The sequence below is a fragment of the Hippocampus guttulatus genome, chromosome 17 (assembly GCF_054856545.1).
Source record: "Hippocampus guttulatus isolate MCC_2025c chromosome 17, RoL_Hgut_1.0, whole genome shotgun sequence".
Classification (NCBI taxonomy): domain Eukaryota; kingdom Metazoa; phylum Chordata; class Actinopteri; order Syngnathiformes; family Syngnathidae; genus Hippocampus; species Hippocampus guttulatus.
In genome coordinates this window covers 12,494,583-12,519,037 of record NC_141277.1, presented here as the reverse complement: position 1 = coordinate 12,519,037, position 24,455 = coordinate 12,494,583, and the positions used below count along the sequence as shown (strand labels likewise).

General features: G+C 42.9%; 2 protein-coding genes across 3 annotated transcripts in view; both read right to left on the bottom strand.

Annotated features, from left to right (window-relative positions):
- Positions 1-4,405: 4,405 nt before the first annotated feature.
- Positions 4,406-10,980, bottom strand: macir (macrophage immunometabolism regulator). Its single transcript, XM_086135608.1, has 2 exons — positions 10,896-10,980; positions 4,406-6,712 (listed from the first exon to the last, which is right to left on the bottom strand). Exon 2 carries the CDS (start codon positions 6,693-6,695, stop codon positions 6,054-6,056), a length of 642 nt encoding a protein of 213 aa, XP_085991734.1. The 5' UTR covers positions 6,696-6,712; positions 10,896-10,980; the 3' UTR covers positions 4,406-6,053.
- A 5,750-nt stretch (positions 10,981-16,730) lies between these two features.
- nrg1 (neuregulin 1) overlaps positions 16,731-24,455 on the bottom strand; it is a 36,048-nt gene continuing 28,323 nt past the window's right edge. For both annotated transcript variants that reach the window (XM_086135120.1, XM_086135119.1), the window contains 4 exons: positions 22,548-22,650; positions 21,706-21,832; positions 21,483-21,601; positions 16,731-18,328 (listed from right to left, as the gene is read on the bottom strand). In XM_086135120.1, the coding sequence (XP_085991246.1) occupies positions 17,689-18,328; positions 21,483-21,601; positions 21,706-21,832; positions 22,548-22,650 (989 nt within the window). In that variant the 3' untranslated portion in view covers positions 16,731-17,688. The remainder of the gene's footprint in view (positions 18,329-21,482; positions 21,602-21,705; positions 21,833-22,547; positions 22,651-24,455) is intronic.

The following is a 24,455-nucleotide window of genomic DNA, read 5'->3' as shown; positions in this document are numbered from 1 at the left end:
GTGAGAATCACAGAAACAAGTCCTAAGCAGCTGTTCCAAGATGGCAGTCACCAGAGTCTTCCAGGTCTTGTTGGCACAGCCTATCAGTGAGTTCCACTGCTTTAGAATGATACAGATATGATCCCATTTCCACCCCTTTGAAAAATTTGACCATTTATGTACTTTTTATTTCTTAACCATAAACACGACTTAGCCCTCCGTGAGCCGTCACCTTACCGTGGTAGAGAGGTTTGTGTGTCCCAATGATCCTAGGAGCTAAGTTGTAAAGAAATTCCTTGTTTGTGTAAATGCTAAACTGAGTTGGTTTGTAAAATGTAGCAAATTTGAGTTACAATTCAGTTACAATTTTTAACTTACGTAGAAAATATTTGTTGAATCATGTGAAATAAAAGACAAAAAAGTGATTAGTTTATGATTTTTTATTGAGGAACAAAAGCTTTTGGAGTGTCTTTGCTCCAAGGCGATTTCTCCTCTGAGACACCAGCTCCCCAGCCTCAGAAAATACTCTTTCACATGGTTCAGATGACGATGGTGAGCAGAGAGTTTTAAATGAAAGTTGATGCAGATGTGGATATATTTTCTGGTTCCATTTCCAATATTGTAAAGGGTCTTGGTTTCTGGGTGTGTTTGCTTCTGACAGGCAGCGTTGAACTTCAATTATGGAGGATCTCGCAATTATAAGATAAAATGAATAAAGCAACTGTAAAGCTGTCAAACTCATAAAGTTCGCAGACGACACCACGGTCATCGGTCTCATCAAAGACGGCGACGAGTCTGCGTACCAAGTGGAGCAGCTGGAGCTCTGGTGCAACCGACACAACCTCGGGCTGAACACGCTCAAGACTGTAGAGATGATCGTGGACTTCAGGAAACATCCTTCACCACAGTTGCCCCTCACACTATCCAACTGCCCTGTGTCTACCGTCGAGACCTTCAAGTTCCTGGGAATCACAATCTCCTAGGACATGAAGTGGGAAGTCAACACCATCTCCATCCTGAAAAGGGCCCAGCAGAGGATGTACTTCCTGAGGCTGCTGAGGAAGCATTGCCTGCCACAGGAGGTGCTACGTCAGTTCTACACGGCAGTCATCGAATCAATCCTGTGTTCTTCCATCACGGTTTGGTTTGGGGCTACCACAAAAAAGGACAAAATCCGACTTCAACGGACAGTTATAACGGCGGAAAAAATCATTGGCACCGCCCTACCCACTCTTGAGGACTTGCACACTGCAAGAATCAAAACAAGGGCACGGAAAATCCTCCTGGATCCCCCGCACAATGCCCACCACCTTTTCCAGCTACTCCCCGCAGGCAGGCGCTACAGATCCATGCGCACCAAATCCAGCAGACACTTAAACAGCTTCTTCCCTCTCGCCATTAACTCCCTAAACAGTCACTGATGTAGTCACTCTTCTTGTACAACAAATACTGCTAGTGGTCACTCTAAAATGGTTCAATGATTTTCTGCACCAACTGTACAACTGTCATAGTATTGTATTCTACCATTGATCACTTTAGCTCTGCTTGATACTTTGCACGTTGTCTCACAGTTGTCACTGGGTGGTACCACCGCACTATGGTTCACTTACATTGCGAAATGTCCTTCCATACCTATTTGTCATGTCCTTGTTTATGATGATACTAATGCAGCGTGTTATTCCGGAGACAAATTCCTTGTGTGTTCTACATATTTGGCCAATAAAGATGATTCTGATTTAACTGACTATCATACAATACAATACATGCTGATTTATATAGCGCTTTCACAACAGCGGCAGCTATAACAAAGCGCTTAACAAAACAGTTAACATAAAGTAAAATAATAAACACAACACATAACATAAAACACGGACAGTCATGCAGTCCTAACCACTTTTTCGTCACACGCTTTGTTGTTTGAAGCAGCTTGAGATGAAAGAGGAGAGAATCAAAGTGTCCTTTAACCAGTGGTACAGAGACGTCATGCTCAAAATGTGCACACGTCGGCTACAAGCTAAATTTCAAAGTCAACAAGAAGCTGTAGCATCCATTGACGAAAAAAGAGATTGGTTCATTTCTCCTGTACCATGGAAATCCATTTCAATTCCAAGCGGCGACTCTCGGTTCCAAATACGCATCGGCGCTGTGCACCGACGCTCCTCTCTCCTCATCCTCAACTTCAGCAGCCATCCATCCAGCCACACCAACGCCGACTGTCCAACAGCGCCGACATCTCTACTGAACAAAACGGGGTTGTGAAAAATGCTGCCCATTACAGGCGCAAAAAACACAAGCGCCACAGGTCTGTCCAGCACCGACAGTCAATGGCGCCGACATTCCTCCCAATTAAAATCTGTGCTGGTACAGGCGTGCTGCCGAGAAGGCGCAACCACCAAGCACAGATACTTCTCCTTTGACGAATGTCGTGGCCAAAAAACGCTGAATATGTATTACAGGTCATTCACTTGATAAACTGATAAAGTGGGTGCAATGCGCCACAGTAAACAATGTTCAAAGGAGAAAAAATTTATCAAGATCAAAATTATTCCACACTGGGGAAAACTTCTTACAACGATCCATAATTTCGCAAAACTCCAGCCAACAAACCCATGACATGTTCATACAGTTTGTTTCCTTATAAACACACTTTGGTGCGGCACATTCAAACGATTCAGTTCCTGTATTGGTCACGTGATTCTTTCTTAAAGCAATACATGCACCGAAACAGGGTTTCACTCTTGAGCTCTCGGCACTGTGCTGATTGATGCACCAGTGTCGCTCGTCCCAACACTCGGCAGGACTTTGTTTTGGTATTTTCACACATCACCTTGGCATAGTTTACTAACGGTGTCTTGCGCCGTTGTGGGCGTGAACACCAGAGACGGGCACTTTACCCTATTTTGCTGGTCTGTCCTCCGCCCGCAACCAGCGTACCCTTCCGTTATCGTCCCGCCGTCCTTATTTATATAATAATCGTCCTGCTTCATGACGGTCCAAACCCTTAATGGAGGAATCTAAATGCTGCCTAATGTGTCAAAACTGCAATCGATGGCCATCAAAATTTATATTGACATTTTTGTAGCAACGCCACTCGAGTGAAGCGCGACTCAGCAGCTGTTCTCCGCTGTGCGTGCATCAGCGTGGACGTGTACGCACGCACGTCTTTTGGCTTCAACCAATCAGTGCTGACGCAACGGACGTCACATATCAAAGAGCTTTGATGTCTTTCAACAGCTCAGCTAACGTAGCCACGAAAACAGCTAAGCTAGTGAGTTGAGACGACACCACGCTCGAGGTCGGGCAGACACGCTCTCTTTCAATCTTTTCTTTTTCTGTCCAAATATATATTTTTCTACAAACCATAGCTGTCCTGTCCACGTCTTTTTTCATTCCACCGGGGTTTAGCCAATGTGTTTATAAAGAGACCAAGAATCTCTTTATTTTTACTTAATGCTCACATCAACCTATGTAAATATTAGAATGATCGCGCAAGTATTCAGGTGTTTTCCTCTTCATAGAGGCGCTCGCTACAAAGCTTATCACTTGACCAGAGAAACGCGTCATCCATAAAATACAAAACACAATACACAATGCCACTCTTGGAAAAATATGTCCGACACTCGCATGCAAACATTGACGGATTCATCGCGTATACACCTGCCTACCGAACCTTATTTTCAATAACACCATGATTTGCTGTTGCTGATAAGACTGGCCATCAAACAAAATGACATCAACGTTTCAATTTTTAATGACTTAGTGATAAGCAACTCAACATTAGTATTTCACAACACAAAAATAGCCCCTGTTATAAAATAAAATGAAACCTTTACTCTTTGAAGTTCTTGCCTCAAATAGCATAAGGCAAGCACCGGGAGACATACAACACAGGCAGCTTTCCTAGCCTGCTGGATTGATTGTTAGTGAAATGGTCCGTAGGTACTTTATGTTCTCTGACTGTATACTAGGTGGCAGTGTTGCATGAAAAATACGGTTGAAATGAAAAAGGTTGTGCTGATAAGAAGATACAGAGTTTGGCTACACTCTGGCCTTGTTATTTTGTTTCCCCACACTACATACTTAACTCAGTTCGGGACGATCAAAGGGATGGACGAAAATCCACTTCCGTCCTTGCTTAGTTCGTCACTTCTTGTCCTCTGATCCAAAAATGGGTGTTCGTCAGACGAGCCATTCTGTCCCAGGGAGGTAATGCCCATCTCTGCTCAACACAGCTGACACGATTGCCTGCCAAAAGCAGCCTATGAATAAGGAGCCCTGATGTCTTCATTCCTTATTTCACTTTTAGTTTTTTGTTTTTTTTAATGAAAGCCACCACCTAACCACCTTTGTCAGCCGGCTCGAAAAGAATCTTTGCTGAAGCTACAAGGTCAGTCATTTCTATCAAGTAAAACACATGACTACAGGATTCCCTGTCATCTTGGATTGCAATAAGCTTTAATTAGTACTATAACAGTCATTGGTTCACATCAAGTGGACAGTACATGTGATTGGTGAGTGGAAACAACAGAGAGAGAAGAGGTGAGTTTATACACAATACACACTACAGTTTGGTTTGTACACCCTTTGAATGTATTGTCATTTGTCAATTAATATAATGTCCATGAGTTATTTGAATTAAAAAAAAAATATTGGATGACTTATATTGCATATCACATCCCGGGCTGGAGATGATCTGTTATAATGCAAAAAAAAAAAAAATGGTTCCATTTCAAAGTAAAACAATAAAATATGCAGAAAAACAACACAAAACCTCAAAAAGTGTACAAAAACTGTATTTCTCCAAGACTGAAGGTGTCCCCATGGCTGGCCAAAGTTAAATAAAGCAGCAAAGTGTGCGATTTTTGGTGCTGACACACGCACACAAACCCACACACACACACACACACACACACACACACACACACAAAAAAAAAAGATTCACAACTGTTCTTGACTGCAGTGCCATCAGGGACAGAAAACGTATTTTCTGTTCAGTTTTAAAAACAAAGAAACCCCAGTCATGAAACGTACATCATTTCACCTGCGCTGGGCCAGTGATAAATAATGCACATCCAAACATTGTATTTCCCCACCATATTTGCAAGCAAAGCGCCAAGTACTAAACAGATATGCAGATCTTGAAGTGGTTTTGCACTTAAATATGCCCGATTTTGATTATCTCCAGCATGTAAAATGAATCCAGCCCCATGAGTACTGTGAATTTTCACCATTTTAACTGTATGGAACAACAGCGCGGCATCATGACATTTGCGAAGAAAAACAATTCATTCTAAACCTCAGCTGAGGCTCAAGTGAGGCGTCAGCATTCTGATTTAAATTGATCAATCAATTCATTGTGGATATCCGTTTGAGGAGTAGAGGTCTTTTGTTTTTTTAAATGCACAACATTCAAGCGATGATTAGGTGAATTCGATATTTAAATTTGCCTTTGTAAACAGATTCTTAATCGTGTACCACAAAATCTTCAAACGTGTACACACACCGGGGAAGTGCTTTAACCCTTTCAGGGACGGCGGTTACTACAGTGGACAGCTTATCGTGTGATCAGGTTACAGGGTGCATGAAAGGGGTAGTAACACAACTATTAAATTGACACGATGAAATAAACAATGTCTCTAAAACAAATCAAAGACACGCGATAGCTCATGTTAATTTGAGGGTCGTCCCTCTGGGTCATATTCAAAGAAAAATCACACCACTTTTGAGAGATCACATTAGGCAGTTAAACTGGCATGATTGTAATTTAAATCTGATACAACGTGATATGTGCATGCATCAGCCGTCATCAATACAGTAGGTAAAACCAGTTATTGCTAAGATATCATTCACATTTTGACCTCCACCATCTCAAAACAGTGCGAGTACCTGCACTTAAAAAGGGTTCTCTTTCAATGTTACGTGTTCAGTGCAGGGTTTAATCCCAGTTACTAAGAGAGCGCGATTATCAGGCCGTCTTGTCAGAGAACTGTTCCTAATCCGAGCGCACGGAGAAGAGCACCCGCATCCCCCGAGCGGTGTGAAAGGCGCCTAAATGATGTCACCTTCTGTGCTTTTTAAGTTTTGTTTCGAGTGAACATGCACTCTCCCCGCAAGGTGAGGTGCTGCAGTTGGTATTGTAACACCTCAGTGTCCGATGATTCTTTCATGGTGATTTTGTCGAGATTAAGGTAGTCCAAAGACTTGGACTGGGTCCTCTTCCCTTTAAGGCGACACAGGGGTAGCGGTGCGTGCACGCCCCTCCCGTGATCCCCTGTCGTCATGGACCTGAGGGAGGTGTCACTCGAACTGGGCATGCGCCGCCTTCTCCGACCGTTAGCAGCAGGAATGTCGTAAGGCTGGTAGTAGCGATTTTTGGCTTTAAAGATTCTTGACGAGCGGTGGATGCCCAAATCTAAAGATTTGGAGGCACCTGTCTGGATGGGGCTGTGCCCAGCCTCTGACAACAAACTCTTCTCGGGGGAGCTTTCCGACCATTTGTGCGCCAGTTTGAGCAGCTCTTCGCCTGTTGTGAAGCCCACCAGGTAGTTTGAGTCCATGTGGAGGATCTGGTATCCCGCTACAGTACCTCTTATGGGGGAGCATGGCGTGCTGGCGCAACGAGGTCTTTCCGCCTCCGCTTTCAACGTAGCTTTGATCTCAGCTGCGGGTAGAATGGAAACGTGAGCCCTCGACACCCCGCTGAGATCCACTTCCATCGTTACACAGACCTGTACTGGGGGATGAAATGGAGACAAATATACTTCAACTTAAGGTATTCAGGAAACTTGACAGTTGGGGATTCGACATGACTAAAACATTCCCTTTGCTTTGTTGAAGCCTTATGTAGCTACGATTGGGCATTGCGTATCGAAATGTGATTGGAACCGAAACTCATGTTCTGATTCTCCCGGAATCTATGCCATTTTAAAATGTCATTTTCCTTATTTCGGTGACTGGTCCGCCGACCACCAATGAATAAGCAGCAGTAAGTGCGCGTGTGCGGGCAATGGTAAGGCAACAATCGAAAGTTTGGCTGAAACTAAAATTCGACTCAGAAGGCACAGTATGCCGTGTTAGGTTCATGTCGCAATGAGAAGCACGTAAGGGGACCGCATACGCGTGTTTTGCACGCGGCTCCGACGCTGAGTACTGTCGAATGCCCACCAGAAGAAGAAGCCGCTTGAATCAACAAAGAAGTGAATGCGGGGACAGATGTTCAACATGATTACACCGGCATTTAACCATTTTTTTCATTCAATTAAAGACACGGGGCGGCCCGGTAGTCCAGTGGTTAGCACGTCGGCTTCACAGTGCAGAGGTACCGGGTTCGATTCCAGCTCCGGCCTCCCTGTGTGGAGTTTGCATGTTCTCCCCGGGCCTGCGTGGGTTTTCCCCGGGTGCTCTGGTTTCCTCCCGCATTCCAAAAACATGCGTGGCAGGCTGTTTGAACACTCTAAATTGTCCCTAGGTGTGAGTGTGAGCGCGGATGGTTGTTCGTCTCTGTGTGCCCTGCGATTGGCTGGCTACCGATTCGGGGTGTCCCCCGCCTGCTGGGATAGGCTCCGGCACCCCCCGCGACCCTCGTGAGGATCAAGCGGTACGGAAGAAGATGAATTAATTAAAGACACGCTACATCTCAATAAATAACATGCACACCATAAATAGATTTTTTTTTTACCTAATATTTTTTTACGACGTCATTCACAAACGAACCAGCTTTTAAGATTGTGATCAGACGATCAAGGATGCGGACGCGGAACTTGTATGTGACAGCTTCCGCCTTAAGCGGCGGAGTGATATCACTCATTTTCAGATCGCAGCAATGCATTATGCACGCTGTGCACATCCGCTCGTTCATGCCAAGGCCGTTCGTATATCGAAAATAGAGGTGGTTTTTCAGTGAAAAGTTTGTGCTAAACTCAAAAAGGGGCGTTCCTAAATTCAATGTTCCGCTGGACACAAAAGCATTGTGCAGTCCTTCAAAATTAGTTTTACTAACAGATATTTTGAAATAGATTTTTCCTCTGGATCACATTATTGTCATTTATCTTTAATGCATTTGATACTTTTTTGTGTTTTGATTCGGTAAAAAAAAAAACTAACAAAAAAATCTGTATATATATCAATAGAATGTTATGAAATACAGTCAAACCTCGGTTTTCGTCCATAATCCGTTCCAGAAGGCTGTTCGAAAACTGAATTGTTCAAAAACCGAAACCACGCTCTTTAAAAAAACAGTCTGCTCACAATGGAAAGCTACACGAGGAAGCGTCACTTCCTTGTGTAAGGAAGGTGAGAGGAGTCAAGTGGTGCATTCAAGTGCGCTCAGTTTGTTCGAGAACCGAAATTTGTTCGTCATCCGAGGCATAAAAAACTCGAAATTTTTGGTCAAAAACCGAATTGGTCGAGAACGGAGACGTTCGAAAACTGAGGTTTGACTGTACTTGTATTTCAGCCATCTCGCCAAGCCCACGTGTGGCTTAACTTTCTCGAACAAAGTTATTAGAGTTAACAAAAACTAACGGAATAACTCAAATAAAAATGGGAAAAAAATGTCTTTCCTGGAATAAAATAAAATGAAAACGAGAGAACGTTTAAAAAAACCAAAACCTCAGAAGCTAAAGATGATGTTTTTAAAACAAACTAAAATTAACGCGAAAATGTCCTTCTTTCTTGTCTTTGTCAATTTCATACATGAGCTTTGAGGGTTTAAGTCTTTTGTTGTTGTTGTTGTTGTTGTACTACTGTTGGGCCATACAGCAGAATGAAGGTTGAACAGTTGTTTGGGAGTTGTAGTTTACTTTGTTCCACACAATAATAATTGTGCCCCCCCCCTTTTTTTTTTTTTAATCTTGCACTCAACAAATACACCATATATATGAAAAACGTTTAACTAACAGTAAAAATCATAGCAACTAAACAAAACCAAAACATTTTTGAAAATCATAAAAATTGCTAAATAATAACTAACCCTCCTGAGACCTACTTCACGTGTACTGATTGAAATAACATTTGTCCACATTAGCTTTAATAATATTACAATGTGTTATTTGTAATATTTTCATTTTAATTTTCAGATTCTGAAAGGTGTCTCACAATACTGCCAGTGTTTGCATTTTTAAATCATAATTTCGACGAGGAAATCACAATGTCCTAGCGCTGGCGGGCTACTCATTTGGTCCTCATGGGCACACCGGTTGCCCGTGGGGCACCACATTGGTGACCCCTGGTATAGACGAATTCACTATTTTTAAAATTCGCATACTTATGAAGGGAAAACAAAACATTTTTGATAAAGTGTAAATAAAGTCTTTTTCCCCCGTGACGTGGTTCGACATGCAGAGCGCTCGTGTGAATCCGTGCAGCTGGTCATTTCGGCCGGGTCACGGTTACCCCTCTCAACCCCCCCCCCCCTTCCCATTCATCCTCCCCCCTTATTACATGTTATGTCTTGTGACTTGTTGTAACTGTCATATGCTTATTTCTGTGCTAGGGTCTTTTTTTATCCTGGACTTAAATTATCCTCGGAAGAGGATAGTTCGAGTGTGGGGTTTTTTTTCCCCTCTCCCTACCCAGCGTTTTTTCCTTTCTGAATTCTGATTGTAATTTCCCCATTGCGGGACAAATAAAGGATCTTATCTTAAAAATACAATTGTTTTTTTTAGTTTTCTTTAGCACAGTGCAGTTCAAGTATTTCTTTCTGTATTTATAGATATTTTTTTGTTGTTTTAGTGCAATTCTGCATCGTGCGTAGTTTTTGGTTTCCTTTTAAAATGCACTAATCATTTACGGCAATTTTTTTTTAAAGGCCACAGTATAGCCTTCAATTGAACTTTAGCACCCTCATTTATAATCGCGGCAGGAAAACTGCAAAGTATAATCAAAGTTCAATGTACTACCATATTAATTATCTTCAAGCTGTACTATCCGGTTGTAGAAGATGAGCTGCTTTCTGGTGCGATATGCCATGATTTACATATGATTCGATTAGTTGACTAATCGTGACTACTCTTGGTGATTAGTCGATGAGCAACATAATTGTTTGTAGCAGCTCTTGTCCAGGTGTGGTTGTTATTTCGTGATGTGGTGTTTTCGAATGTAAAATATGTGATTTGTTGGAAAACACTCCATTAGACTCCACTCATGTTGTTCCCAAACAACATACAGTACACACTAGGCTGCAATTGTATAAAATGGCAATTGCTATGATATGTAATGATATATCAACGAACTGATCCGTAGTTCTTTTCTTCTGATTTTAGGTTTGAAACAGAGAGTGGAGAGATTCTGTTGGATTCGCAGCAAACCGGAATGTTTCTCTGTAAAAGCAGTAGGCATCCTTCGGACTGTTGGCATCGCTGCATTGCCACGGTTACATTGTTGAAAACCAGCCTAAACCAGCGAGACCGAGAGAGAGGTGGGCTGCAAACTGCAGGGGCACGCTATGGCGCGGTGGCGTCAGCAATTGGACAGGGGCAAACCCGTGAGAATAGAAAAACACAAGTGCCTGGATTATAACAAGAATCATCGTGTAAATTATACAGCAACACGGGACCATTACATCAGAATGCTAAGCGACATGACACGTTTATTGCAATATGTGTTGTCGGACAATTAAAAGGCCCGGTATGTCCCGATCACCGGTTAACGAATCGGTAAAGCCACAAAATATTAAAAACACAAGTAACAAACGTCATCATTAATCGCTACGCGTTGATGGTCTTGTTAACGTAATTATGTAACGCAAGTGCAGTGTAAATCCAGAGCGTAGTCGGATTTGAGCGCCTTTTACACGCTAGTAATAAACCGCATTGCTGTCATTTTCGAAACTTAATCTACATCGTAATCCATAGTGTGATACCTGGGTAAGGAGACGTGAGAAACTGACAGAAAATTCAAGAAAATAAAGCACAAACCTGTTTGGCAGCAGTAAGTAGGATGCAGCCTCTCCCTCTTGTGTGGCCTTCGCTCCCGCAGTCACCCGCAACAGGAGGAGCACTTCCTGTTTGGATTCATCACAACAAAGCTCCAAACGTGAGCAAGTGAATGCTGGGATTCGAGCGTTTGCACTAACGTCGTGCGTAGATATCGTGTCAGTATATATTCTTGTACACTTAAAAAAATTGAGCAATAATTCATATTAGTTGAATACATACACGGGTCATTCCAGAATTGGAAGACATTTTACGTCCCACCCATCAAATTTGACGTAATCCATATATAAAATACTAAAACATGAAGCTTCTGAGTAAATTTACTCGTCGTGAGACCAAATCTTTAAAAAAAAAAAAAAAAAAAACCCAAGACAAAAGAATGAAACCTACGATGCCCCCCCCCCTTTTTTTTTTTTTTTTTTTTGAGCATTGGCTTTTAGGTCCTACAATTGGTGGTTGTGATATCTCAACCCATAACCTCTGGGTCAAGAAACAACCACCCTCTACCACAGGGCCAATTTTAAAAGCCAAATAAGAGCATATTTGAGTTTTCCCACGCGGTTACATGGCTTTTCAAAACCCGAATACCGCCAATATCCGGGTGGTATTTTAAGCTTTCAACAGTCAACTATAGGCATATATAATTGTATAATGTGGTCTCTTTTTTCAAGCAAAGGGTAAGATGCATGACAAATGGATCCCGGAAAGAGTCACAATGAGCAGCCACTTCGGCCAAGGTGCTGGCCTACCCAGCGACAGACCATTATTCAGCGGCTGTTTGTCAGATCCTCACTTCTCCGAGGACTGGCTGGTGAACCTTGCCCACACAAAAAATGGATTGGTCGGGATATTAACTCTTCAAATCGGCTAAAATTCACATTCAAACTGGCTGGAGAGGCCAGAGTTGAAAGTGAAATAAACCGCGAGCTAAATAATAGCATAATATTACTGTTAATGTACTACCATGAGCGCCGTCAAGCACATACTGTATATACATAAAAAAATAAATCCTCGTCTCACCCCTCGGGTGGTGTCCATCCCTCATTCAGCTTGGGTCCTCTACCAGAGGCCAGGAAGCTTGAGGGTTCTGCGCAGTATCCTTGCTGTTCCCAGCACTGCACATTTCTGGACTGAGATGTCCGATGTTGTTCCCGGGATCTGTTGCAACCACTCATCTAGTTTGGGGGTTACTGCCCCGAGTGCTCCGACCACCACAGGCACGACTGTCACCTTTACCTTCCAGGCTCTCTCCCTTGGTATTCCTCGAGTTTCTCGTGTTCCTTCTTTCTGATGTTTCCATCACTTGGGACCGCTACATCCACTACAACGGCTTTCCTCTGCCCTTTATCTATGATCACGATAACTGGTTGGTTCGCCATTACCATCTTGTCAGTCTGGATCTGGAAGTCCCACAGGATCTTCGCTCTGTCATTCTCCACCACCTTCGGAGGTGTTTCCCATTTTAACCTTGGAGTTTCCAGTCCATACGCCGTACAGATGTTTCGGTAGACTTTGCCAGCCACCTGGTTATGGCGTTCCATGTAGGCTTTCCCTGCCAGCATCTTATGTTATGTGTTGGATCGCCTCAGGTGCCTCTTTGCACAACCTACACCTTGGGTGTTGTCTGGTGTGGTATATCTGGGCCTCAATGGCTCTGGTGCTCAGGGCCTGCTCCTGAGCAGCCAGGATGAGTGCCTCTGTGCTGTCCTTCAGGCCAGCCCTCTCTAGCCACTGATAGGACTTCTTGAGATCGGCCACTTCAGTATGGTCCCTCTTCCAGCGCCTCATCTTCTGTTCCCCATTGTCTGAGACATTCTCTGAGTACGTCAGAGACGAGGATTTTTTTTAAAAAATTTTTATATTTATTTCCTCCTGACTACCAGGAAAAAAAATGTTTTTTTTCATTTATTTTGAAATTCCCCAATCTATGTGAAGTAATTGGTATACTGCAAAAGAAATTTTTGAAATTTTTATTTTTGTTTTTAAGTTTTGGTGTGTCTTCTACAGTGGACATCGGAACCCAATACAGGGGAAATGGAACTTTATTCTGAAACAGTTATCCATCCATCCATTTTCCGAACCGCTTGATCCTCACTAGGGTCGCGGGGGGTGCTGGAGCCTATCCCAGCCGTCTCCGGGCCGTAGGCGGGGGACACCCTGAATCAGTTGCCAGCCAATCGCAGGGCACACAGAGACGAACAACCATCCACGCCCACACTCACACCTAGGGACAATTTAGAGCATCCAATCAGCCTGCCATGCATGTTTTTGGAATGTGGGAGGAAACCGGAGCACCCGGAGAAAACCCACGCAGGCCCGGGGAGAACATGCAAACTCCACACAGGGAGGCCGGAGCTGGAATCGAACCCGGTACCTCTGCACTGTGAAGCCGACGTGCTAACCACTGGACTACCGGGCCGCTGAAACAGTTAGTCCAACAAAAATATCAAAAAGTCAACTTGACAAAGGATATATATATGGGGGTGGGCCGGTGGTCCAGTGGTTAGCGCGTTAACCTCACAGTGCAGAGGTACAGAGGTACCGGGCTTGCATGTTCTCCTCGGGCCTGCGTGGGTTTTCTCCGGGTACTCCGGTTTCCTCCCACATTCCAAAAAACATGCATGGCAGGCTGATTGAACACTCTCAAATGTCCCAAGGTATGATTGTGAGCGTGGATGGTTGTTTGTCTGTGTGTACCCTGCGATTGTCTGGCAACCGGTTCAGGGTGTCCCACGCCGACTGTCCGAAGACGGCTAGGATAGGCTCCAGCACCGCCCTTGTGAGGATAAGCGGATCGGAAAATGGATGGATGGATGATGATTTGATAAAAACAATAAAGTAGAAAATGAAATATCTTGCTTTGTAATATATTAAATGAAATACAGGTTGAACAGAATTTGCAAATCATTGTACCGTATTCTGTTTTTATTGATGTTAGACACACTGTCCCAACGTCATCGGTTTTGGGTTTGTACACTGTTAACGCTGGAAGGTGGTCACTAATATACTTTACTAAAAATATTCTTACAGTTTTATTATCTATGCAAATATAAAATAAATTGTCAATTCATGTTGCCCAATGTGTTGTTATTTGACAGGGTCTAGTATGTTGGGGACATAACCAATACTGTATAGATTCTTGATAAATTCATTTGATGCTTCTAAAAACAGATGTATAGGGAAGTTGCTCCCAATAAACATGACTTTATGCTGTTGAACGGTCTGTGGCTGGATGGATGTAAGGCTTGAGGAGCCGACGATGAGAAGAAAGGAGCGTGAGCGCGGAGCGCCGATGCGGATGTGGAACTGGGAGTCGCGGCTTGGAATTGAAGTGGATTTACATGGGACAGGAGATGTGAGCCAATCTCTTTTTCGTCAATGGACGCTACAGCTTCGTGTTTGCTTTCAAAACTTAGCTTGTAGCAGACGTGTGCACATTTTCAGCATGACGTCTCTGATCCACTGGTGAAAGGACACTTTGATCCTCTCCTCTTTCATCTCTAACTGCTTCAGACAACAAAGTGTATGCAGAAAAGTGGTGAAGATTGCACGACTGTCTGTGTCCTATGTGTTGTGTTGTGTTATTTTTGTTATTTTGACTTCAAAATGGCGCCGCGAGAGTGGCTGCCTTTCCAGCACCTCCTATATTTTGTTGTTCTACTTCTTCCTTTCATAACTTTGCTGCTGTGAATTGGGAATTTCTCCATTGCGAGACTAATAAAGGTTTTTCTTCTTTATGATTTGTAATTGTGAAGTTGATAGAGAAATCTATGAACAAAATTGTATCATGTTTAAAGTTTCGGTTAATTTGGGCATGTCTGGACATGCTCAGCGCAGAGGTGTCGGCCGTTTGGGCGGAGGGCCTTTTCTTGAGTAATCACGTCAAAGCAAGGGGGGGGGGGGGGGGCGAAGGCTAGATTCAATCACAAAGTGGGAATAAACAAATTGGGACCAAAGAGTTGTTGAGTACCAATAGACAGTTTGGGAACAGCTGTCGCGCCCAGGTGGACATTAGTCATCAGCAAAATCTGTGACTTGTGTATTCGGGTAGATCAGATCACTACAGAGAGGCCGGACCGGGGGGCGCAGTATGCAAATCTCTGGGGCAGTGTCTTTCTTGTATTTTGCAATAAAAGTTTGAACCGGCGGAGAGGGAGCCGAGTGTGTATCATCGGAGCAACTAACCGTCGTTCGCTCTCAGAGATCCGCTCCCGCCGATATTGAAGACAATTTTCCTGTGTGCCGAGTCATTTCTTTAACTTTGTCCGAGAAAATCTCTGACAGAAGTGTTCCTCCATCGAGTTTGTAAATGTGTCTTTATTTGTAACTGGTGTTCTGTGTACACAACTTACAATGACATTTTCCTTTTATTCTCTACGTATCTCCATTGTTATACATTGAAGCATTCATTCATTCTCGTGTATCTCCAGCTGGGGAAACAGGAGGGCCTCTCCTCGGGGTCGCACACCTGTTGCTCATGTAATCAAGCCGACTATTTCAGGAGTTCTCTGTCTTCATTTCTCTGTCGGAAAATTTTACTTGCTCACAGCGCTGCTTCCAAGACACGAATTCTTCTCTCATTTTTGGTTCACTCATTATTCTGACTTTTGTTATACTTTGTTGGTCTTGCGGCCTGTTTTTTCTGTAATGTATATATTTTTTCCATTCTTTCCGAGTTCATATTTCTGGAGTCCAATTGTAGTCTAAACTTTCCGGAAGTCTGACACATATTCTACCGCCTTATCATCATAAGTCATGTTCACATACATTGACCAGCACCATTTTGGTTTCTCCCATTCATACACAGTGACTCATATCCAAGTCAAAAATCCATGTCCCTTTCATGGTTAATCCATGTTTCCGATATCGAAACCATATTAAAAGGCAGTTCTATTAAAGGACAGTGTCGCTGACGGTGTGGTGGTACACTTGCATGATTTGGGTGCAGGCAGTATGGGATTGTCTCACACTCCGTGAGAGTGTGGATGTGGGTTTTGAATGTTTTTGGGTCTCTACATGTACCCTTTAACTGAGAGCCGACCAGTTCATCATGTAGTTCCCCTTCCGCACCAAGACAGCTGGGATAGGCTCCAGCTCTTTGTTCCTCTAAGAGACTTTGCACGTTTTAATATGGCTTTTCTGTCTTTGTACCTGAAGAGTTTGACAATGGGCCTCTGTCTGTCACCACCACAGGGTTCCCTTGTGATGCGCCCGTTCTACCTCCACGTCACTGAGCTCCCCCCCCCCCCACCTCTTATGCCATTCTGCTCTGTGAAGGGTCATAAGCTTCCTACACTAGAGGTCCACTTTTGATGAATGTCACCAGGCAAAAACCTCTTCTGAGAGAGAACATGAACTAAAGAGGGCAAAAATGATGACGCGGTTAAATGTGAAATGACCATTTTTATTCTTTACTCTGTTCTTTGTTTTTTACATTATGCACAACTCGCATTTATTGTGCAATAATCTAATTGTAACATGTATTTGCATTTTTATGCTTTAGGAAACATTTGTGGCTGAATTTTGGTAGGGGCTTGGAACGGATTAGGGCATTTACGTGGAAAACGCGTCTCTACTTACAACATTTTCTAGTTTAGAAATTTCTTCCAGAACCAATTAATTTTGTAAGTAGAAGTACCACTGTATTATTCTCCACACATTTTGTAGTCTAGTTTTTAAGAAAAAAGGGAAAAAGTATTCCTTGATGAAGTTAATTAATTTCGTATGTAGAGGTACCACTGTACTACACATTATGAGAAGCTGAGTCATGACAGTTGCAATCTATGGAACAAATAGTTGAGTCAGAACACGTTTGCATATGGTGCAATTTTTTTTTAATTCTCAAAAGCATTGCTCAAGTCACATTGATGTCTTTACAAAGAAAATCGAGAGCCTTATACTCATTCAAGTTTCAAACTGTCGATTTTTGCCTTCAAAGATGTAATCAGCAAAACTGGACCACCGTATTAGATATTTTCAAACAGAAATCTTATGTCATCCTTCAAAATTTGACATTCGTGCATTGTGGATTCAGTGATGAATTGACATTCAGGTTGAAGGAAACTTTACAAAGGCGGGACCATTGAGAGTAGTGTATTTCTTAGCAGCCAGAACTCACCGATTACATCTGTATTTTGCTTGCATGTGTGATCTCTACATATTTTGATGACAAATGTCATGTTACAACAAATATGAAATCCTCCAAATAAGTCCAGCCTGTGGTGCATTTTTATGTTGCATTTCGAACACACTGGACAATGACACTGATGATTGACTGGGCAGCGCTCCAATGGCTTTATGACACAAAATCACCTTGTAGTTCTAGGACCGGATGAAGCATGCATTCTGAACTCTGTTACCAAACTAATATACTTGAGTTTCTTTACTTCAAACTATGAGACACAGAAGGCAGCTAGCATGGTATTCTTGATTTAGAAAATTAGGATGGTTGAATAAATGGCCCTGTTTGCATTTGCAGTTCCCTTAAGCATACCTAACAGAAAGGCACCATTGATATTTTTACACGCTACGATATACATTGCTATTTTTACACACTGCTACATACCTGTGTATGGCACTTCATCTACAAGACATCAACAATTTTGTACATTTTTTTTAATTTATAAAACTCTATCTATCTTCACTACATCATTAAAATAAAAGTTTTGCTTTTCATTTATCATTCAAAGTGTTTTTTCTTTTTTTTTGCCGCAAATAATTTAGTACAAAATAAAGGTTAAGTAGTGATTGTAATTTTTCTAAACAAGCAACTACTTTAAACAGTTCTTGGGTCTTGTTTGGTGACGGCGCTGGATGACATGAGTTGCAGGTCACCATTTCGTGATGTTGCAGTAGTCCTACTGCTATCCTTGGCCCTTAAGAGCAGGGCTTTAGCGTTTTCTATCGAAATGAATGGTGTGTGATCCCCCTTCGTATCCTCTGGTTGGTTGGCCAACATGCTGTCAATACTGAACTCTTTATTATGTGGCACATGACCATTAATAACCGCTGCTTCTTTAATGCTGTGGTTATTGATAATGTTGTTTGTATTCACTAGCTTCTCTGTGGATGCTGAGATCATACGACTAGCTGCAGGAGTGACCGTGACTTTGTACTTATCATTCTTCATAGCACAGAGCGGGCTAGGGGGCAAGCTATGTGCTTCCTGGCCATGGTTGTAATGTGCGGAGGTCCTCTTTAGTTCATCTCGGCTTAAGGACTTGGGTGGTTGATGTGCCTTTGACAGCAGCAGGGGGCGCTTCTCCTCAGCAGAGGGGCTTAAAGCCACAGAGGGGACAGAGATGGCTTGGCTGGAAAGAGTGGCTGACATCTCTGAGGGAGGAGAGCTTGGAGTTGCAGGAGGGCTGCAGGAAACTGTAGACAGATGAGGCAGGATTTTCTCATCTGATTGACGCCTATAACAAACATACACAGACACAAAAAAGACAAGAACAGATTAGGACTGCCAAGATTAGTCGACTAGTCACGACAACATCGTGTATCTGGCCCACTGGGAGGGCTGTGGACCAAAGGAGCGGCAGTGGATCCCCCACTCCAGGATCTCCATCCGTTCCACTCTTCTCACCCATCGAAACCAGGCAGTCCGCCAGGAGGCTCTCCGTTTATTCTTCTTGCTCATGGCTCTGCCACAAAGTCTTGGATTCTTGTAGACGTTCCATGTTTCATGCCCTTCGTTTTTTGACCTCGCCATGTTTTTTGTACTCACCTGTGTAAGGTTTTTAAAAGTTTAAAAGGTTTTTAATAATTTGTCACGTTTTTGTTATCGTACACATTTTGGGGTTTTCATGTCTATTTATTGACAAGGTATTTCTGTTTATATTTTGTCCTTGCCTTTACAAGTGTTTTGGGTTGTTTCATTTTCCGGGTCTTTTACCAGTGTCCTTTGTTGTACTTTGTTGGTCTTGCGACCTGTTTTTTTGTCAATACTTTCTGAGTTCACATTTCTGGAGTCCAATTCTGTCCGGAAACCCTTACATATGAATGAAAAAATGCATTAACCTATTGCACATTTCAGGGCAAGGGGGTGCAAATAGGCTGAGCGGGTTTAAGAACAGAATTAATATTTTTAAATAGTATACATGGATTACGACAGTTAGTCTAAGATTTGACAAATGAACTCTTTTAGCCTTTAGCCACTCGAACTGTGTCAATCTTCCAGAATTTGATGAGACCTGCAGCTGTGTACTTGAAATTCGGCAGGGTTGTTAACAACGACAGCGACACTCTTCTCTGTGGTGCGTCAACTTTAGAAGACATACAGATAAGTATATTTATTTTCACTTTACAGGGACTTCAAATGTACATTGTGTAGGATTGTAATATCCATCCAACCATCCATTTGCTATACTAAATATGCTCATTAGGTTAGCGTGTGGGGAGCTTATCCCAGCTGACTTCTGATGAGAAGCAGGATACACCCTTGATGGGATGCTAGCAAATCACAGGTTACATTTGCTGTAGACAAGCAACCATTTCCACTCACATTCACCTTAAAGGACAATTTAGTTTAGAGCCTCCACACAGAAAAGGCAGGGCCTAGATTCAAAACCACAACCTCCGCACTGTGAGGCGGACGTGCTAACCACTCTGCTGCTGGGATTCAAATTTTTTTTTCTCATTTTAGAATGCTTTGCACTTAGATTTTTCTTGTATGCTTCGTCTGGAAAGTTTTGGAATTATTGTTGGTCTGACTGGTTCTTGGTGACGCAAAGTTGAAATTAATCAGTTACCTCATACTTTAAGGCACATCCCTGTTGGTGTCGGATATGTCTCTGCTCTTCTTTGAATGAGCACTTAGGTCTTTGATGCCACCAGTGGCATTCAGCCGACCCCTACGGGCTTGTGTAGCATGCTGGCTATTCTCCATCAATGACATCATGGAGACAGAGTCAGTGTCAGACACAACACTGTTGCTCCAGTCATTACTCCAGCTGTGGAGACAGGGAGGGGGACGTTTATATGGAGACAGTTCTCAGACAGGCTTCTTTAAAACGATGACAAATGTTTTGGAGGTCAAATTCAGGGATTGTCATATAAGGTGGTGAAACAAAATACTGAGTTAAGGATACTGTTGTTTGTTCCGGGGTCAGTTTCATGAGGTGTTCTTTTTTTTTTTTTTTTTTTAATATATATAATTTTGTAGGACCAGTTATTTCACCAACTGTTGCTCATTGTTTTTTGTTTGTTTGTTTTGTTTTCTTTTGTTTTGTTTTGTTTTTTTAAACAAACGTCTTCAAATGTGTTTGTATCTGTCCATATACTACACAAGCTCTTAAGGGTCGAGACTAGAATGTCATTAATCTTTGAATTCATCTTTTAGGCACACTCAAACTGAAATTTGTTGAAGTTCAGATTTCAGAAGATTCATTCAATGGTTCGAGCATCTCCTGTCAACAGATCCTATTTCAAGTAAGACGATACTGCATATCGCATTCTGCAAAATAATCTTGGCATGCTGACAAGGTTAACTGGAGCGATAATTATCGAGAAAACAGCCAAAAGACATTGGCTCCGACCACTGTGCTTCATCAATTTGCTAAGCTGATACTGAAAAAGACCAATGTTCAATAAACAAACAAAACGAAAAAAAGACCCTTTCCAGTTGTTACTCTTCCACCAGTCCTAGAGCAAGCCGAACCCATGTTTAATATGAGGGTGGTCCCTATGCACCACTTGCCAGAAAATCTTCAAGCTCACACAACAGTTCCCGATTGTAAAAATTTGTGGTGATAACTCCAGGCCCCTGAGATGATCAAGAGTCAAGAATGACAGAGTCACAGGGGCCCTATTTGAGGCAGCGTTGTCAATTTTTCTCCCACTACCAACAAAGCCACCACGGGCACGCTGCAACATCCAGTAAGTAATTTTTCATGGACAAGGATTAAGGTCACATCATGTGTAACAAACAATTGACGGCATTTTCACCAAAGAATTCAATCATTAGCTCGGTCAAATCTTAATCGTAGTTTTAAACCACAGGTGTCAAACTCAAGGCCCGGGGGCCACATCTGGCCCATCACATCATTTTATGTGGCCCGCAAAAGCAAATCATCTGAGTCAATTTCCATGATATTTGCTAAAATCTGTACTGAAATGTCAAATGTTTTGCTGTCATAATGGCAGGAAAATGTAATTCCAAAGTGGCCCACGACAAAAATGAATTTGACACCCCTGTTTTAAACCCTTAAAGTGCTCAAACGCCAACACATTGGAGCTGCCCCATCATCTTAAAATCGCTCCCATGGATGCATGTGAAGAAAATGGTTCTTTGTGTGGTGTAATGTCTAAAAAACAAAAATGAATACAGCGATTTTACCTGGGGAATAAAATGCGTCATTTATTTCTTTTTCAGCTTTTTTCAAGAGACAAACAGTCTACCACAGCAGAAGCAGTGTCTTCTTAGTGTATCATCGGATGAGTATGAGCCAATAATAGCTGTAAATTTAACGATCAGACTGAAATGGGAGTGGTTCTGAAATGAAGAAATTGGGACTCGCAACCTCCACATGATGACGCCAGTGCCAACATTTTATTTGAAGTCTCCCTTACCTTTGGCTGGAGATGTTGCTGAGAGTGGTAGGTTGTTGTGTGGATAAGGCATATTTGCTTGTGGAGAATGTTGTCTCTGTCTCTTTCTCAGCTGCGTGTTGGATCGCTGTCCCATTACACTGCTTTCAAAAAAGTTGTTTTTAAAAAGATGGAAAGTAAGTGATTAGTGTTAACCATAGTATAGTCTTCCCATTTGAAGCATGACATGACAGTTGAAGCATACATTGGCCTGCTGCAAATCCTGGAGAGGCAAATTGGAAACCTGCCGTCGGCTGGCTGATTTTGCCATCTTGTTCCTCTTAGTTCTCAGGTTCTGCCTGAGACGGTCGTGGAGCTTTTTCCTCTGCTTCCTGTTTTAGAAGAAACATACTCCATTTTGGGGCTACTCAGAGCACATCAACTATAATTTAATCAGCGACCCTTAAAATCAATAGAGTTATGTTTTGACTGTGGCAGCGGTCGCTTAATACATACAGCATGTGGTTGGAAAAACCCACCCACAGTGCACTGTAGTTAGAGCGTCCAAAAGTAAACGGAAATCCATGTCGTCTTCAATAGAATATTGGGCTAACTGATTGCAGAACAAATGCTAGAATTGGTTTCGTGATCCAATTAATGATACAGTATTTACGTTCTGTACCAGATTAGCTTGCATAGATTTTCAGTCACTAATGGACACTATAATTCACAGGAGTCAAACTCAAGGCCCGGGGGCCAGATCTGGCCCGCCATATCATTTTATGTGGCCCGCGAAAGCAAGATGTCAACTTTCACGATGCTTCCTAAAATCACTACCAAAATTTCAGATTCTCATTTTAATAAATAGGAGTGATACTGTAAGCATTTTCTTGTTATCAAACCCCTCATTACAGTATCTTAAACAATAGGTGAATAAGCCGTGATTCTTGACTTCTTTATATGGTTTCAGTCGTAACGGCCCTCCAAGGGAAACTAACTCAAATCTGGCCCGCAACAAAAATGAGTTTGACACCCCTGCTATAATTCAATCATTCACTGAAATTTTTAGCTATGCAAAATCATCCATAAAAATGTGGCATACTGTACTTTGTTTTGCAGTAGGCAACCACACACATGATTCCAACCACTAGGAGGGCAATGCAGATTCCTGTTATTGTTAAAATACGTTTCTGATACAGCTCCTCAGCTTCTGAAAAAGAAGTTAGTATAGTCTTTAAAATTCATGTCAGAGAAACACACACACATGCACGCACACGCACATGCACACACGCACACACACGCACACACACACACACACAACTCTCACAGTCAAACGTATGTGTTTTTTATATATATTCTATTTTGCCATGTCATTTTTGTTTTCAATTCATTAATATTTACATGAATGCATAGTTTTATTTTTTTTAGGTTAGATTGTTATTTTTATTAACTATTGGGACCCTTAATGGTGCTCGTAATCAATGAAGTTTTATATATATGTATATATATACACTATATATATATATAAAAAATTCCTCGTCTCACCCCCCCTCGGGTGGTGTCCGTCCCTCATTCAGCTCGGGTCCTCTACCAGAGGCCAGGAAGCTTGAGGGTTCTGCGCAGTATCCTTGCTGTTCCCAGCACTGCACATTTCTGGACTGAGATGTCCGATGTTGTTCCCGGGATCTGTTGCAACCACTCATCTAGTTTGGGGGTCACTGCCCCGAGTGCTCTGACCACCACAGGCACGACTGTCACCTTTACCTTCCAGGCTCTCTCCAGCTCCTCTCTGAGCCCTTGGTATTTCTCGAGTTTCTCGTGTTCCTTCTTTCTGATGTTTCCATCACTTGGAACCGCTACATCCATTACAACGGCTTTCCTCTGCCCTTTATCTATGATCACGATATCTGGTTGGTTCGCCATTACCATCTTGTCAGTCTGGATCTGGAAGTCCCACAGGATCTTCGCTCTGTCATTCTCCACCACCTTCGGAGGTGTTTCCCATTTTGACCTTGGGGTTTCCAGTCCATACTCCGCACAGATGTTTCGGTAGACTTTGCCAGCCACCTGGTTATGGCGTTCCATGTAGGCTTTCCCTCCAGCATCTTACACCCTGCAGTTATGTGTTGGATCGTCTCAGGTGCCTCTTTGCACAACCTACACCTTGGGTCTTGTCTGGTGTGGTATATCTGGGCCTCAATGGCTCTGGTGCTCAGGGCCGGCTCCTGAGCAGCCAGGATGAGTGCCTCTGTGCTGTCCTTCAGGCCAGCCCTCTCTAGCCACTGATAGGACTTCTTGAGATCGGCCACTTCAGTTATGGTCCAGTGGTACATCCCGTGTAGGGGCTTGTCCTCCCATGATGGTCCCTCTTCCAGCGCCTCATCTTCTGTTCCCCATTGTCTGAGACATTCTCTGAGTATGTCATCCGTTGGAGCCTTCTCCTTGATGTATTCATGGAGCTTGGATGTTTCATCCTGGACAGTGGCTCTCACACTCACTAGTCCCCGGCCTCCTTCCTTTCGGCTAGCGTACAGTCTCAGGGTGCCGGATTTAGGATGGAACCCTCCGTGCATGGTTAGGAGCTTTCGGGTCTTAACGTCTGTGGTCTGAATCTCTTCCTTTGGCCACCTTATTATTCCTGCAGGGTATCTGTCTCACTGGCAGGGGATAGCTGTTTATTGCCCGGGTCTTATTCTTGCCATTGAGCTGGCTTCTTAGGACTTGCCTCACTCGCTGGAGGTATTTGGCCATAGCCGCTTTCCTTGTTGCCAGTTCGAGGTTGCCATTGGCTTGTGGTATACCGAGGTACTTGTAGCTGTCCTCAATGTCTGCTATTGTTTTTTCAGGGAGTGAGACCCCTTCAGTGCGGACTACCAAGCCCGAATGACATCCCGATGTCGCTGCTGTAGATCCTGGTTGTGTGGATCAGGGAGTCTATGTCCCTTTCGCTCTTAGCATACAGCTTTATGTCATCCATGTACAGGAGGTGACTGATTGTAGCTCCATTTCTGAGGC